General features: G+C 38.8%; 1 protein-coding gene across 5 annotated transcripts in view; it reads left to right on the forward strand.

Moving 5' to 3' along the window:
- LOC310951693 (deoxyribonuclease-1-like) overlaps positions 1 to 16,796 on the forward strand; it is a 39,112-nt gene extending 22,316 nt beyond the window's left edge. For 4 of the 5 annotated variants that reach the window (XM_083920051.1, XM_083920052.1, XM_083920054.1 and 1 more), the window contains 8 exons: positions 1,090 to 1,178; positions 2,393 to 2,404; positions 9,639 to 9,725; positions 9,978 to 10,075; positions 11,531 to 11,643; positions 12,064 to 12,221; positions 12,358 to 12,454; positions 13,112 to 16,796. In XM_083920051.1, the coding sequence (XP_083776177.1) occupies positions 1,090 to 1,178; positions 2,393 to 2,404; positions 9,639 to 9,725; positions 9,978 to 10,075; positions 11,531 to 11,643; positions 12,064 to 12,221; positions 12,358 to 12,454; positions 13,112 to 13,243 (786 nt within the window). In that variant the 3' untranslated portion in view covers positions 13,244 to 16,796. The remainder of the gene's footprint in view (positions 1 to 1,089; positions 1,179 to 2,392; positions 2,405 to 9,638; positions 9,726 to 9,977; positions 10,076 to 11,530; positions 11,644 to 12,063; positions 12,222 to 12,357; positions 12,455 to 13,111) is intronic. The other variant, XM_083920055.1, reaches the window with a different exon arrangement.
- The last annotated feature ends 672 nt before the right edge of the window (positions 16,797 to 17,468 follow it).

The raw sequence follows: 17,468 nt of genomic DNA on the forward strand, positions 1-17,468 counted from the left end.
AATAGAGGTTAAGAACCACAGTCTAACAGCTCCACTCCATCCATCAATCGTGCCGGGTAGCTCAACGAGGCTTTTGACTGCTGCCACAAACTTCCGAATTTTCTGATACACCAAGCCAGTGCCTACCTATCAGCAGAAAGCCTGTTATCCCAAATATGTAGATATCCTCAATGTCCTCCACGGAAAGAATGGCCAGGCACACAACCCTCCACTGCTCCCACGAGTCAATCGTGTAACCAGCTGCAAACGTTCCGTCAGGGACGACAGGTTCCCCCGAACCTGAGCTTCTCGTAGAGAAGATTCTGTCAATTGCATTGAGAGACCAGTTGACCAATTCCATGATTTAAGTTGTAGAGCAATACAGAGAGAGGCTCCAAAGAAACAAAGCAAGGGAGATAAGGGAGCGAGAGCCAAGGATAGAAAAAGACAATGTACATGCTGTGATCATATTACCAGCACTGCTTGGCTTAAAATAGATAATTTATAACTGGTGTTGTTGATCATACTTGTGAACACCAGCTCATGTTTTGGAAAAGTTAATGTATCCATTGTGAACAGTTTGCATACAGAGATGTGTGAACCAGATCAGACAGTTAAACAGTTAGCTTTACCCCAGACTGCCTCAACTCTGATGGTGAAAAAAAGTTCCCTTCACAAAATAGACACTCACTTGACTTAACGTTACATCTTACAACATATTTAAAGATAATTTTTTTGGCAGATTTCCAGGCCTTTATTATATAGGACAGACATGAAATGGGGTTAGAGAGAGAGGGGGAGACACTCAGCAAAGAGCTGCAGGTCGAAGTCTAAGCCACAACCTTGAGGACCTTCAGACTCTTTACATGGGGCGACTGCTCTAACCACTGTGGCACCGGCCGCCCCAGCTCTCTGAACTCTTTGAACAAGCCCACATGTCTGTCAGCTCGCTGTTTCTCCAAGTTGGACGTGTTTGCTCCCTTGGTCTGTATCGAGTTAAAGCATCGTTCACAGCATATTTCAAATCTCATGAAGCAGGCTTTATTGAGACGGCATGAAAACTGAATGGTTCAATGCATTAAGTCTGTCTGTCTGTCTGTCTGTCTGCAGCTTGTGTCTCGCTGTGACATCTGTCTCCTGCAGGAGGTGATGGATCCGGACGGTAAAGCCATCAAAGCTCTGCTGGCTTCTCTCAACAGGTAAACAGAGAAGATTTGACTGAAAACTGAAACTGGTGCTTCTCTCTGGTGCTGGCTGTAGGTCTGCGGAAGAAAGCTTTATTTTAATTTGTAATAAAAAATACTTAGAGGCCGTTATGAGCGCACTTTCACTTCACACAAAGAACATCAGACAAGTCTGTCCAAACTTTGAATATCAGTGTATTTGCTGGCTGTATCTGATATTCATACATTTTAATTTGACCATTTTAGTAATAATTTAAAGAATTTCTTCCCTCTCTGGCATGTCTCACAGCACTTAGTAAAAATGTGACCATGATCAGCTCCACCTCCCTCCAAAGTCCCACCCTCCTCCCCCTGCCTGACCTCTGACGCTCCCTCCTCCCCAAATACCATAGTATTATAAAACTATAGTAAATGGTAACTGATAGCATCTGGATGCTGCTTTTATCACTTATCAGTCAAAGTAAAAGTTCCAGTCCAACAGAAAGTCCTCCACCATCTCATCTCTTTTTAGCTCCAGATGAATCTGCATCAGCCTCCTCCATCTCTGGAAAGCCATGAGTCCATGGTGACTGGCGTCTCGCCTCTTCAACCATCAGTTCTTCGCCCTTCCTCGCTCTCTCTCAAAGACCGCTCTGTCGCTCTTTCTCACAGACGCTCTGTCGCTCTCTCTCACAGACCGCTCTGTCACTCTTTCGCTCTGTCGCTCTGCAGAGAGGCGCCACTCAAGCAGTGACAGGAGACAGGAAGGACGCTGTGACAGGCAGGAAGCTCGGCAGGCAGGAAGCTCGGCCAATCATTTTATTAGGACCGAATAAAATGATTGGTCAGACTTTTTTATCAGAAATATATAAGTTGAATATTGATGAGCTTCAACACCTGTCGGATTTATTTTATATTTTAGTGTGCCATACGCTTATAAGGAGCATTTTAAGATTACAAAAGAAAAGTGTAAACATGCCAGAAGGGGAAGAACTGATTTAAAAAACCAATGAAGAGTCAGACAGGGTTCAGAGAACAGAGGATTTATGTATTTATTTTATTCATCAACAAAAGCCATTAAAGTGGACTTTGTCTCTCATGTTTGACTGTTTGAATGTTGACAAAACGTCACCAAAGTGAAGAATTTAAAGTGAATGTGCTCAGACAATAATACTAACACAGCTGTAACTGCATCATGTGAGTCAATGCAATATGGTGATCATTGTGTGTCTGCTGTCTGCCTCCAACAGGCCAACTGACAGGTATAGTGGATTTTATGGAACGACATCTAATCATTATTGATCATCTCAGTCACCTTTTTATTCACCGTCTTTACTAATCCTAATGCCTGTAATTATTGGTAACACTTTATTTTGTTTCAAAAGATCAGACCGGAGGAATAGTGTGAAAAATAACTATTAGAAACAGACACACTCTTTAACTTTGCGGTTAAAGGAGTAGCTCTGTGCTCAATATGATCCACCTAGCTTAGCACAAAAAAATGAGGGGAACTACAATTTCATGTGACGTGACGTGAAGCAGAACTTTGCGCTTCATGTCATGCCATCTTTTGGGGAAGGAGGAATATTACGCCTCAGTTTCAAACAGACAGGACGTCAGATTGCCACCTTTGCTTGGATGCCAATGTGACGGCTTTTCTGTATAAAAGCACCTTAGGATTTGAACTCTACTCTCAGCTAAAGCTTCATAGCTAACAAAATACAACATGTAAATCTTTTGATGATGCTAGGCTAGCAATTTCCCCCTACTTCCGGTCTTTGTGCTAAGCTAAGCTAAACACGTCCTGAACCTACAGTACATGACCTCCATTCTGTAGTTCCCAAAATGCATTTGCAGGTGGTCATCAGAAATTATAATTATAACTGAGCAGGCTTACCAAAATAAAGTGTTACACCTAATACTATCAAAGGGTTAAATTGGGATCTTTGTAATCAAAATTGCATCTTAATGTGGCATGATTGAGTCAATAAGCCTTATATAATACATTTAACATACTATACACACAATGCAGTTAATTTATTTGACTCTCCAGGATTTACCAGTGCCATATACAGAGCAGTTATTTATCTGTGTGGTCAAAACTGTATAATAATTAAACAGTTTTATGTGTCTTCATTCAGACGTATCTTAATTCCAATGTATTTTTTGAATGAGGTCAGCCCAGGAGACTGACGGGAGGGTGTGAGAGTACGTTATATAAAAGAAGAATTAGGGAACGCCCAATTACGAGAGCCATTATTCAGAAAAGTGTTTTTATTATCCTCATCTGCAAATAAAATTTTCTTTCTAAATATAAAACAAGATTTGGTTTTCACAAAGTCTTTTTCCAAAAAATGATTCTTAAAAAAGGAGGGTCCTCTCATAATCAAGGAAGTGAGAACGTGTATACTCTTGTGTACTTTTACTGGAGTGTGTTTAACACACGTAATATCCTACTAGAGTAATATTTAACGCCCATACTTCCATTTGTCTGTAAAGTACTCATTCCACTAACATACTGTACTACTAATATCCCAATAAATAAGAGACAATACCTTTTTAATAATGGTGGAATATACACAATTTAACTGACTCCACCTTAGAGAATGGCCCAATTTAACGAAAATTATATCACTGGAACAAGGGTTTGCTTTGGTGTGCAGGACGCTGCTGTCTTTCTGGTGATGTTGAATCTAATTTAACTAATTTAGTCTTTTAATTATTCACAATCTCTGGTGGTCGGTTCCAGTCTGCTCATAGATTTGGTTACACTAATATGGGATTTTTACCTAACCAATGCATATCCATTGGTCAACACTAACCCACATGGGATGGGATAAAAAGCATGATTATGTTGTAAATCAACTAAAAGGTTGAGGTGCGAGGTTGTTGTGCATGTGTGGGTCTGTGGGAAACATCTTATCAAACTACTAATTTTAAGGGATTATATGTAAAGGCTAATATTGGAGCTAACGGAGGGCTGTCCCAGTGGTGGAAAAAGTACTCAGATCATTCACTTTAGTAAAAAGTAGCAATACAAGTGTAAAAATACTCCATTACGAGTACAACATCTGCATTTAAGATCCTACTCAAATGAAAGTACAAATGTATTATCAGCTAAATGTACTTAAATAGTGAAGGTGCAGAAGTATTATTATAATTATAATGGGTCTTTATGTCGATCGTAGAAAACTAAACGCTGATTATTTTTTCACGAGATAATGTATCATGAGAAAACGTCTAGAAACTTATCCAGTGATCTCGAAAAAACAAGAGACATTTTCTTGTGATAAATTAATTAATAGGCTTTGTTATCTCAAGAGAACAAGGTGTTTTTTTTTAATATATACACTACAGTTCATTGACATACAGCATATTACCAGTAAATGACAGTACAGGGCTAAAAAGACCCACAATAAACAAATCAACATTAAAAAATAAAATCCAATAGACAACAATGCCCATGAGGCCGCGGCACATATGACCTCCAAGGGCACACCTCTCAGGGTAGCCCCTGATGTCGAAACACTCCTAGTAGAGTGGCATTTAACCCCAGATGGTAAAGAGTTCAATTCATGTGCCGAGGCTATGATGTCCACAATCTAGTGGGACAGGCGTTGCTTGGTCTCAAGCGACGGTTATGCACCGTGGCCGGGGCTGTCTGGAGGGAAAGCACGCAGGCTCCTGATGGCTGAGGACAGACCTCCCGGTAGAGTGCTGAGGCCCACAGTAGCCCCTGGGGGCAGTTGCCGAGTCCCCAGCCCTGCCGGGTGGCCTCTTTGCATGCCCCTGCGAAGACCAGAGGACTGTCACCTGGTGCGATTGGTCTGAACAGTTCACTCAAGCGCCTGTGGAGCAGCTGTTCCAAACATCTCCCAAGGTTTCCCAAGGGTCCTCCTACATATTTCGGACAAGGGTGACTGCGCCAGCCAGACCTGGCAGCGGGTCTGAATAAGAATGGACATCTGCATCGCAGCAAGAGTCCGGTCATCTCCTGTAAGGTGGGAGAGAGCCTTAGAGTCTCTCCAGCACGCGTGCAACTCCGTCAGATATTCCTTAGAGGGAGGAACGGTGAAGGTGACAGGGGCCGGAGTGCACCTGAAAAAAGCACTAGCAGACGCTGGCTCCGCCTACTGGATATCCAGCTGAAGGCGTGTCGGGGTTGCAAGAATTATGGATTGTAACAATACGCAATCTGAATGATGGATTGAACAATACGCAGCTCTGATCTAGAGATCACAAGGCTACAAGCAACGAGCCGAATGTATAGCTAAAGCTAATGATACTGCAATAAGCCTGCAAAGCGAGAAGATGAAAAGGAAGTGATCTCGTGAATGACACCAGAACTTATACCCGAGCCGGGGGTCATCCAAGGTCACATGTGACTTTGTTGACATTAATACTTGACCTGCGCATGCGCAAGACAGAAGTTCAGTGTTGAGCACTGCCTCTGGCGGTCAGTAAGGATGAAATAGAACATGGGTGTCAAAGTCAAGGCCCGCGGGCCAGATTCGGCCCGCCAATGAATTATCTTGGCCCCTGGGATGATATTTGATTAGTGTTAGAACCGGCCCACACGCCACAGCCGCCTGCTGGTGTTTTTCACGCAAAAAACTACATTACCCACAATGCAACGGTATCCCGCAAACTCACTGTAGCGCCGCAAATGGGCCGCCCCGTCTTCAATATTCTTAAGCATTCAGAGCAGATGTCAACGTTCACGGAGGTAAAAGGCAAAGCTGTGTGTCTTTATCTTGATATTAAGGAACACATTTTATTTTTGAAGGACATTTTATTTTTTGCTGTTTGCCTGTTGAAAATGTTTTCCTTGAAATAACTAAGGTCATAAGAAAATATTGCTTTATTCGTTTGATGTACAGGACATGTGTTTTCTCTTTTGAAGGAAGTTTGTTTTTGTCTGTGAGCCTGTTGAAAAATGTTTTCACCTGAAATTACTGCTGGAGCCATACAAAAATATTGGATTATTTATTTAATTATTATATATAATACGGTACACTGTGTTAGGTCTTGGTTCAATAGGTTATATGCAATAATTTTAATATGTTTTAATAAACATTGAACCAGTCCGGCCCTCGGCGTGTAGCAAATTTGTTTTTTTGGCCCTCTGATGTATTTGACTTTGACATCCCTGAAATAGAACATTACATACATGTAAAAAACCCATAAAAAACTACTTGGACACAATGAAGTGTTTCCTTTTTTTGTGATAATTTTTTTAATTGGTTTTTCAAAATGATAATAAAAAAGGGAATCAAACAACTAAAAATAACTCTTTAAGATACTAATTATGGGTTACTATATACAATACAAATATATAATTGAACATTTACATGCCTATACAGAAACACACAGATACAACCTAGAGCCCCTAATGAAGCCTCAACCAGCACTGCCCTTAAAATCCAATGCTCACAAGGCTCTTGAAAAGGGACCGGACCATACAAATGAAGTCATCATCATGAAGAAAATGTAATTAAATAAAAGAAAAAAACACAACTAGTAAAAGAAGTAGCTAAGTAAAAGAAGAAAAAGAGAAAGACAGACAGAAGAAAAAAAAAATTAGTGAAAAGATAAAAAATGTACAAAGTGTACCACACCCTCCCACCCACCCACAGGACCCAAAGTAGGAACAAGAGATGGCTACAATAATGATTTTAAGGTGATGATCACATCGTCCCAACAAGAAATGTTTTGGGGTTTGGCCTGATGTAGGTTAGCTGCCAAATCTTCCATAATTGCTATATCTATGAAGTCTTACAACCACATGCAGTCTAACAACATCCATCTGCATGCTATTAGCCTTTTAGTGGCAGTGAGGCACGTCAAAAAAAGGCGTATATGTTTAGCAGGTAGGTCAAAGCTGGAAGAATCATTAAGTAAAAAGATGGTAGGCGAATAAGGAAGGTGCTTAGACAGTATTATGGACAGCACACTACAAACTTTCTTCCAGAAATCCGTGACACCTGGGCACTCCCAAACCATATGGAAAAAAGTGACTGAGCTCTTTCGTGAACAAAGGGTGCAATTAGGAGAGGGCAAGGCTTTAAATTTGAACAGAATGCCTGGAGTGAGAAGTTTTGTGTATAAAATTGTACTGAATGATTCGGTGGTTGGGGTTTCTGGAAGAAAAAAAAAGGTTTTGCCGAGTCAAATGCCAGTCCAAATTATTGTCATCAGATGTCATCCTGCTTCCAAAATCTGTCCAGAATAAGTGGTTTGTTTGGTGCCTGCAACAAAATAGCGTAGACGGTGGAAACCAAACCCTTACTCCCGGTCAGAGCCTTATGAAGAGGATGTAGACCTAGTGGAGGTAAAAGAAAAAAGAGGAACCAGGTAAATACATTTTTCTGTATGTCAGTGAATGAGCGGAGACCTTCAGCCCCAAAAATATCAGAAAATGTAAATACACCATTATTTGCCCGGCTGCAAAAGTAAATAGGACCCCAAATTTTTCAACAACAGGTGGAGATGAGCTCAGTAATAATAGACCCAAATTTCAACTTAGATTGTTCAATGGTGATATTAGAATGAATAAGATCTTTAAGTCCGTGGGGCTGAACAACATTTTCCCCAATAGGACGCCAGGATACACAGGAGGCTGTATCAAACCAGGTAGAGAGGGGGAGTAACAAAAAAGACCAATGATACCACTGAAAGTTTGGGAGTCCTAAACCACCAAATTTCTTTGGTGTTTTTTCCGCCCATATAAATGTAGAGATTAGTGAATTAATTTTCTTCCAATATCCTTTAGGAGGTGCCAGAAGAAGCATAGAAGTAACAAAATTTATACGGGAAAGAGTATTCATTTTAATCACTGAGATGCAAGAATGAAATGATAAGGATGAAGAACACCATTTTTGAAGACTATTTTCCACATCAGTGAGTACTATCTTAGAGTCACTACGGATGAAACTGTAGAAATAACTGAGACTCCTAAGTATTTAAAGGTCTGGACCACAGGTATGCTTAGAGTGACTGCAGTGGTAGATACCTGGCTAGCGGAAGGGTTCAAAGACAATAATGCAGATTTTTCCCAGATTTTATATCCTGAAACCTGGCGAAAGTCCATAAAAGTTTTCAAAAGGTGAGGAAGACTATGAGAGACATTCTGGTGGAAAATAAGAATGTCATCTGCATATAAAGATATTTAGTGTTTAGTATTGTATATAATAATAGGGTTGTGTCTGATTGACAGCCGGAATGTGTGGGCAAGAGGCTCCAGAGATAAAACGAACAACAAGGGCAAGAGCGGACAACCCTGTCGACTACCTCTAGAAATAGGAAATTTCCTATTTCCTTGGGTCATTATACTAAGCCTGAATAATTGATAAAAAGTTATTTCCCAAACCCATACGATGTAGAACCTGCCACAGAAAAGGCCACTCAAGGCGATCGAATGCCTTCTCCACATCAAGTGACAAAATGGCATTTGAGGAATCTTCAGTGTTGGAAGCTTCAATGATGTGGAGAAGGCGGCGGACATTATCAGAGGCAAGGCACTTCTTAATGAGGACAGTGTGATCCGAGTGAATTAGAGTAGACAAGTGCGGCTCCAATCGGGAAGCTAAGTCTTTGGCGAATAACTTAGTATCCCGTTCAAAATTGATATAGGATGGTAGCTTGAGCACTCCGAAGGATCCTTCCCCTTTTTTAAAAGTGAAGAAATAATTGCAATGTTAGAAACACTTCATTCTAGCCCTTTGGCCCCAAATTGAATTCTAATTATTACAGCAATTTATTTGTCACCAGCCAAAAAAGATTGGGAACCACCTATTAAATCTTTCACAGTTTGTTGAATGTTATAATCTTATACATCATTTCAATGCAAAATCTTTACCTTACAAATAGCTAAAACTGCCAGATTGTTTTTTTTTTCCACCACAGGGCCATGCTAACTCATTCAGGTGAGGTTAGATTTCAGGTGTCTGCTATCACCACTGCAAAACTGAATGGTTTAAGACACTGAGATGTTAGTGAAGTCCACATATACATCATTTATACAGTGGTATTCCTTTATGATTAATTTCTTTTATGTTGAGAGTTTAAAACATAAAACATCTGGAGCTTTTCTGCTCTGAGGTGAAGTTTTTTTTTAACATGAGGCGTTCAGGGCATTCCTGCAAAAACACAGCTACGCAAACGCAGCAGCTACACAAATGCAGCAGCTATGCAAAAGCATCCTCACTCATTGAAATCAGTTACAAAAAACTGCTGCAGGCTTTTAGAAAGGACTCTGTTTGATTAACTAATTATCACTTGACTTTATGCTGCATTATGTCATATTATGACATCCAAAGTATATATATATATATATATATATATATATATATATATATATCCCCATATCTAGTCTCACATCACCATAATATCGGTAAATCGTCCAGCTCTAGACCTCCACAAAGTTCTTGTATTCACTGGCGTCTTTGTGCTTTACTTAAGTAATTGACAATCTCTTTGTCTGTGTGTTGTGTTGAGGTATGATGAGTACGACTACCAGTCAGTGTCCAGTAAGAGCCTGGGAAACTCTCCCAGCGACATGCAGCAGTACGTTTTCATCTACAGGTAAGATGGAGAGCCGTAATCCACGTTTGTACCTGCTGGTCCAGGAGGACAAACACCTGTACACATCTGGGTCATCTCTCAGCCTGTTGGATATATTATAGAAATAAAAATGACAGCAAAGCAATCAATGAAAAGTCATCATAATAATAATCCTTCCAGGGAGCAGATTTTAGCATTTAAGTTCATTTTTAGCTCATGGTTCACTTTGCATTAAGCAGCTGTCTTCTCATGTTTCTTCTTCTCTCCAAACAGGATGGACAGAGTGAACGTGACGGATCAGCATCAGTACCAGAAGATACAGTCCTTCGCCAGAGAGCCGTTCGCCGTTCAGTTCCAGAGCAAGAAAACCGGTCAGTGGACACAAATAACCACTGACTTCTTTTTTCAGATAAAATGATTCATTAGTTGTGTTTCTATGAAAGAAGCCTGTGAATGTTCTCATTCGTCCAGGTCATCGTTATCCTCAAAGCAATTTCAGTCAAAAGCAACTGGACTTGGTTATTTGTCTAGGAAGACGTTTCACCTCTCATCCAAGAGGCTTCATCAGTTCATGTACGCATCTGACCAGGCTGGGACTGGTCCAACTAACTGGTGTGAGATCCAGGTATTTAACCTCTCACAAGGCCGATGATGTCACCGAAACCCTTCGTGCTCCAAGTGCCAACGCCCGTCAGATGCGTACATGAACTGATGAAGCCTCTTGGATGAGATGTGAAACGTCTTCCTAGACAAATAACCAGTCCAGTTGCTTTTGACTGAAATTGCTTTGAGGATGTTTCTATGAAAGTATTTCAATGCACATTTTGAAGATTCGCAGTAGAAAAGTTGAATGGTAAGGGTAAAAATCTTCCTCCACTGGCTCCATAAAGAAATGTGATTGTATAGAAGTCAATGAGAAAATGAGCCTAAACTTCTCTCTTGATTTATTTCCTCAGTAAACATTTTCCTAATGAGTTTGTGTCAATCTCTAGTTTCAAGTCTTCTTCAATACAACATGATGTTCATTTAGTCAATGATGGTCCATTTAGAGTCAAATAGACCAGAAACTGTTGACATTAAAATAGAACAAGTGAAATTGTTTTTGGGTGTTGTCTGTCACACTCTATGACTTATTTATGAGACCCAACAATTCCTCCATGAGCAAACTGCAAGTTGCAGGATCTATATAATTATCCATTAATCTTGATCACAGTTAGTTATCAACTGCTTATTTGAGACATATTTGCCGAAAAAGACCCTGGGGTGATTTTACACTGGAATTTCCCTTTAACAGGCAGGAACGTCGAACAGACCCGGCTCTATGGAGGACGACCATCTGCCCTGACCGTTTTTCAGCCGGCTCTGTGCAGTACACGCAAATGAATGGCGCCAGCAGCCAGAGCTGTCTCGCTCACCAGCTGGCAAAAGTCCGCCGGATGACTTCTGACAGCCACTTGAAAGTTTCTGTCTTTAGTGTTTAACTTAGCGAAGCGCGATTGAAACGACAGTATCTCAGCGCTTCAGCCAGCTCCGCCACTTATGGCCCCAAGTTACCAAAATAGCGATCGCCAAATGCCGAAGGCTTCAAAACTGTCAACAAACCAATGGGTGACTTCACGGGGGCTTATTTTTTTACAGACTATGTTCCAACAGTATTCTCCCATCATGCAACAGTGTGCAGACATCGACCAAATGGAATCATTTCATTCTTCTTCTTTTTGAGGAACATCTGTTGTCTGAATTATTTGTTTTTATCTTTATTAGAATAGTTATAATTTACAGTAATGCTATAATTATTATAATAATTTATTTTTTCTGTCCTGCAGCGATCAAGAAGTTTATCTTGGTTCCTCTGCACACTGATCCCAGCCAGGCCGTCAAGGAGATGGACCGGCTCCACGACGTCTTTGAGGAAGTTAGCAAGAAATGGAAGAACACGGTGAGGAAGTGGATTGGATTTGACAGGAAAAACTGTATAAATACACAGTTGTGGAAGAAATACAAAGAGCTTTTACTTCTGTAACAGTAGTAATACCACACTGGAAGAAAAGTCCTGCATTCTATTATGAATTCTTAGCACGTGGCACGTATATTTGTAAAACTTCTCTTGAGCCGTGAAAAGCGATTTAAAAAAACCTGCGATGTCATACCGATGTAAAGTGTGTGTGTGTGTGTGTGTGTGTGTGTGTGTGTGTGTGTGTGTGTGTGTGTGTGTGTGTGTGTGTGTGTGTGTGTGTGTGTGTGTGTGTGTGTGTGTGTGTGTGTGTGTGTGTGTGTGTGTGTGTGTGTGTGTGTGTGTGTGTGTGTGTGTGTGTGTGTGTGTGTGTGTGTGTGTGTGTGTGTGTGTGTGTGTGTGTAGAACGTAATGTTCCTGGGAGATTTCCACGCCGGCTGCGCCTACATGACCCGAGCCAACAAGAAAAACATCAGGCTGTTCACCAAATCAGGTTTTTCCTGGCTGATCGGAGACAAAGTGGACACCACCGTCACTGAGGAGACCAACTGTGCTTATGACAGGTGTGTGAGAAAGAAAGAAGAGAAGTAAAGACATAAGTGGTTGAGAGATGTGAGGAAAGAAGTGTGAGAGGACAAATTAAATATTTTTGTTTTTTGAGCTCACTGTATTTATAGTGTGTGCTTGTGTGTTTTCCAGGATCGTGGTACATGGGAAACCCTTCCTGAAGGCCATCAGTCCATTCTCTGCAAAAGCCTTTGACTATGTCAAAGAGTTCAAACTAACCAGGACCAAGGTCTGTCTGTCCGTCTTCCTTTCCTTTAACCCTATAGCAGTAATGTAATACAGTTTTGTTTCTAGGTCGGTGAAAGAAGCAGATACTGTGTGGCAACTTCATTTAAAAACATGAAATATTCAGTTTTTTGTCCTTTGTCTAAAAAACAGACAATATTCCATATTTCTAAAGAAAATTAGTATTCCAGTTTACAAAATAGCATGTTACAGCGTTCCTGCATCGGAGGACTCATTGAATGCAGCCTTCCTCGCTCATTCCTTCAACCGACTTCTTGAAAAAGTCCAAAATCCTTTTGTTCGGACAGGATGAAGCTTGGAAGAAGTCAGGTTAAGGCTTTTTATGGGACAGAGAAAAAGAATCATAATCAATTCTAATGAGTTCTTCAGAAAAGTCCACGTCAGATCTAGGACGTGTTCTTAAACCGCTGAATTTTTCGGACCTCTGCATTTCATCATAAGTTGAAAGCGCGTGCTAGATGATTTTCTTACAAAACAAAAGTCTGCAGAGAGAGGAGATCAGGGCTGCAAATGAAAAATCAGACTTTTTTTGTTGTTTTTCTGTAAACGTTCACATTTTTCCTCCAAATGTTTTTGCATTTTTGATGATGAAATAGAACCTGGCTGTTTGACTCTGTGCCCTGTTGCTTATGTCTGCCAGGCGCTGGCGGTGAGCGACCACTTGCCCGTGGAAGTGACTCTAAAGAGCTCCGCCCTTCTCCTTCAGGCCACGCCCCTCCGGATCCTCCTCGCCATTTCAGCAATGATGCAGTCTGTCCTGTCCGCTCTGTGATCGTCTGCTTCAGTCTTGAGGAGTAACTGAAAGTCCGTTCACCTGCACATCAGGAGTATGATGACCACGAGGCGTCTGCTTTCTTTGAACACACTCCAAAATAACACCAAATGAAAGATTAAATGACACATAACTGTTTCATCAACTCATTCATATCAAGATAAATTAAGCCTCGTTCTTTTTTTTATTTTGCAAACCCAGTTTATTTTGCCTTGTTGAGTCTGAGAGGAAAGACGGAGGATTTTCAAAGAACGGACACATTTAAGTCCTGATCAATATGGAAATGTGTTTAAAAACTCAGACATTCTCTGAGATTAAAGTTGTAAAGTTACGTGAAAAAAATCAAAAATTTAGGAGAAGAAACCCTGAATATTCTCAGATTATAAACTAATAACCTTCATAAAGTCATAAAGAAATGAAAAAAATCATAAAGTCATATGAGAAAATAATTTCTGAGAAAAAAATTGAATATTCTGAGATTAAAAAGTCATAAATCTGCAAGAAAAAAAATCTGAAATGATTTTAAATTAAAGTCAATATTTTCTAAGAAAAGAAATTCAAATATTCTCTGAAATTATAAAACCACATATTTAAGGGTTAAAAAAAGATTATCTTTTAAAAAAAACTTGAATAATCTCTGAGAATAAAGTGCTAAAGTTACAAGAAAAAAAACTCACAAATGTCTGAAAGAAACCTATAATATTCTCTGAGATAATGTCTTAAACTTGTGAGGAAAATGTGTCTGTTTTTTGCCAAAGAGCCACATCTCTGGATCCCTCCATCACACCACAGACACCGGCAATGTTTCATAAATTTGTGACTTCTTTGACTTGGTTTTTGTCTCGTAAATTGACCATTTTTGATCTCATAAATTAAGAGTTTTTCTGTGAATACAACCCACTTCTCCTGTCTCCAAAATTATTCATTTTATTTTACTACACCGTCCTATATTGCTGTCTTTTATGGCCGAGAAAACATCAAACAAATATTGCATAATGAAATATAGCATTGATTATTTACACATAATTACAGGCCCAATATTCATTATCAGAGTCATTATCCTTTGTCACCAGTCGAGCGGTTTTTGGCAAAAATTGTATCAAATGTTCTGATTAAGCTACAAAGATAAATGGTGTAATGTTTGAAGATAATTTAATGGTGTAAAACTAAAGTCTAACTTCTGACCTTTGTGACCAAATCTGGTTTTAACCCTTTATCTTTGTGTTTACAAGAGTCGTCAAAAGGACGCCAACACCGGTGAATTAGTTGCTTCCTGTGGAGGACTGGAGCTGCCAAAATCAAAAATAAATTAATATGTCATTAAATGACCACAAATCATATTTAAAATAAATGTAGGCATTAATTGATCAAATGTGACTGAAATTAATATTTCTGTTTTAATTAGCGTCTTTATGTATTTATCTTTGTATTTATTCTCCTATTCTTTACTTTCCCATTTCATTTTGCTTTTTATTTATTTATTCATTTATTTTACATTAATACATTTAAACATGTGCATTTTGTAATTAATGAAAATAAAAATAAGGTAAATAAACAGGGGAATTAATACAAAGGTGAACAAATGAAGAAATTCTATTTTTGTCACATTTGATCAATTCATGAACGTCGCTGAGATCTGAAACAGGAAACAGCTGCATTCTTTAGTCTCTAGATTTTTTTACTTGTATTTCACAACAAAACTTCCTTTTGGTGCCATTTAGAATATGCCAAATACTTTCTTAAGATTATAATTATAGTTGTTTATCAAGAAAGCCGGAGCAGAAACTCTGGTCAGCGTCTCTTCTGTGAGTCTGGCTTTCACACGATTCATCAGGTTTTTATCCAAAGTGCCGTGCAGCCCTGTGAGTGCACAAATACATAATATTAAATAATAATAATAATGTAGACAGGATGCTGACCCGGGCAGCGTTGGTGCACTCACAGGCCAACACACAAAGTCTTTAGAGCTTTTAAACTTTCTTAAAGAATGTAAATACTGTGCATTGAATTAAATAACACATTATGTAACTGTGTGGCTTTTCTAGCAGGTGAATCAGTGGACTGATATTATTTTAGAGGTCCTCATATTTCCTCGTTTGCCACCTCAGGTCTGTTCGGCTTGTAAAGAAACTGATGTAAATATTTGGAATATGTCAGGAAACGTGTTTTTAATATTCAGTAAAGGTTTTTTTAATGTCCAAATAAAAATGTTGAAGATGTTGTCATTCCATGAAGCCTGTTTAGTTTTACATATAACAATATTTATTACATGTTGAATTCTTAAAAAGATCAGTTTATGATTATTGCTGCAGAACACGCAGTCACCAGCAGGGGGCGACACCGATCCAACAGTATTAGTATGTTAACCCTACTGTCTATTAAACAAACAGATTTCAGCATATTTACTTCACATCACAGCTGAACATTATATGGACCATGTTGTTTTATAGAACGACAGCAGAACTCATTTGTCGACAAAATGAAGATTCATCTTTTCAGTCAGAGCCAGTTTATGACCTTCAACACTGTTTATGGACCCCAGGTTTTACAAATATTACAATAGTCCATTTTAGAACAGGTGCTGTAGGAGAAACACTGTCTGGATGATCACAATGGGAAGTGTCTGTAAAGAGGAGCCTCATGGGGACACAGAGAACCCGTTTACATTCACACATCTGTGCCCAAAGAACCCTTTTACATTCACACATCTGGACCCAGAGAACCTGTTTATATTCACACAGACAGCTGAAGCCTCAATGTAAGAAGGATGCACAGAGATTCAATGGAATGATAAAGTACATGGGAAAGTTCATACCAAATCTCTCTGAACTTATCCTTCTGACTACCATGGGGAAAAAAATTGTCCAATCACATTTTTTTTAAATTCCTCAATCTTTGTAAGGTAATAAGAATACTGAAAACATTCTTTAAATCTTTTTTTTTTTTTTTTTTTAATACTTAACATATGTGTCCACTACAGTGGACAACAGAATGCCATACATGTGAAGCAAAACCTTGATGGCAACTAGTCAGTCCCAAAAGAAATACAAAAACGTCAACATAATGAGTTGTACATCCACATAAGTGTCCACCATCACTATTGTTTTGTTCTGCTTTGTTTGTTTAAGATAACATGTGTGGACATGGGAAAGCCATACATGTGAAACTGAATCTGTATGGCAACCAGTTAGTCCCAATGAAAATAAAAATAATAAAATAAAATGTTTTAAGTGTTCAGCTGAGACAGATGCCGCTATTCCTGTGTGCAGTTAAATGTCAACAGTTCTCTACAAACCCATGATGCTCTTCTAGTGGTCTACCTCAAATGTTTTGCAAAGAAATCATTATTTTATGAATTTTTATTTCAATATAAGAAAAAGTTATCCAAAGCAATAAACCTCGACCCAAATATTGTATACAAAGATACTCTGCTTTAAACAAAAGTAAGTTAAATCCTCTTGATATGTTTTCTGACTACGATTGTAAAGCCAATATACATAAAGCTCTCTAATACTGATTAAACAAAATAATGTACAAACATAACTTAAATATACATTCCTGCTTGTACATTGGTTCTTAGTTACTGTTGAGAGTTAAGCTCATTTAAAAATGCAACTATTTATTTATAAAAATGTCTGATGTATTTGTGGCCCAGCCACTGTGTAAGAGGCAATAAAACATCAACGGTAAACACAGACAAGATGTCTGATAATGAAATTATTTATTTTTTGGTTCTCACACTAGTGCTATTGTTTTGTTAAAAAAGTGCATTTTTTTATACTGTCTGTATATATGATTTGAAGTTCTTAAAAAAGGTCTTATGTGACCAAAAAAAGAGAAAAAAAGTCAACAGCTTTCCAACAGCGCCCCTGCTGGCTGAACAGGGAGGGTGTGATCACATTTAAATGCCTTTATATATGAATCTGATCTGCGGTAAGAATGTCTCAAAAGAACGTCATCGAGAGAAAAGCAGTAAAGCGATACACAAATGCGGAATCCAAACACAAATTTTAAGCAAATTTATTTTCAATTTTTTTTTACAAAACATATTTAAACAAATTAGTTCGCTTATTTTTATGTCATGTTTTTTATTTGTATCTGTTTATTTATAAATCTATGCATATTTATACATATTTCGATATGTATATGTCTTTTTGAGCCAAGTCCTACTCCATACTGAAGCGCTATTTAATTATAGCTAATACATCAGCAACTATATATATAT

This window comes from Echiichthys vipera (assembly GCF_963691815.1).
Source record: "Echiichthys vipera genome assembly, chromosome: 9".
Taxonomy (NCBI): domain Eukaryota; kingdom Metazoa; phylum Chordata; class Actinopteri; order Perciformes; family Trachinidae; genus Echiichthys; species Echiichthys vipera.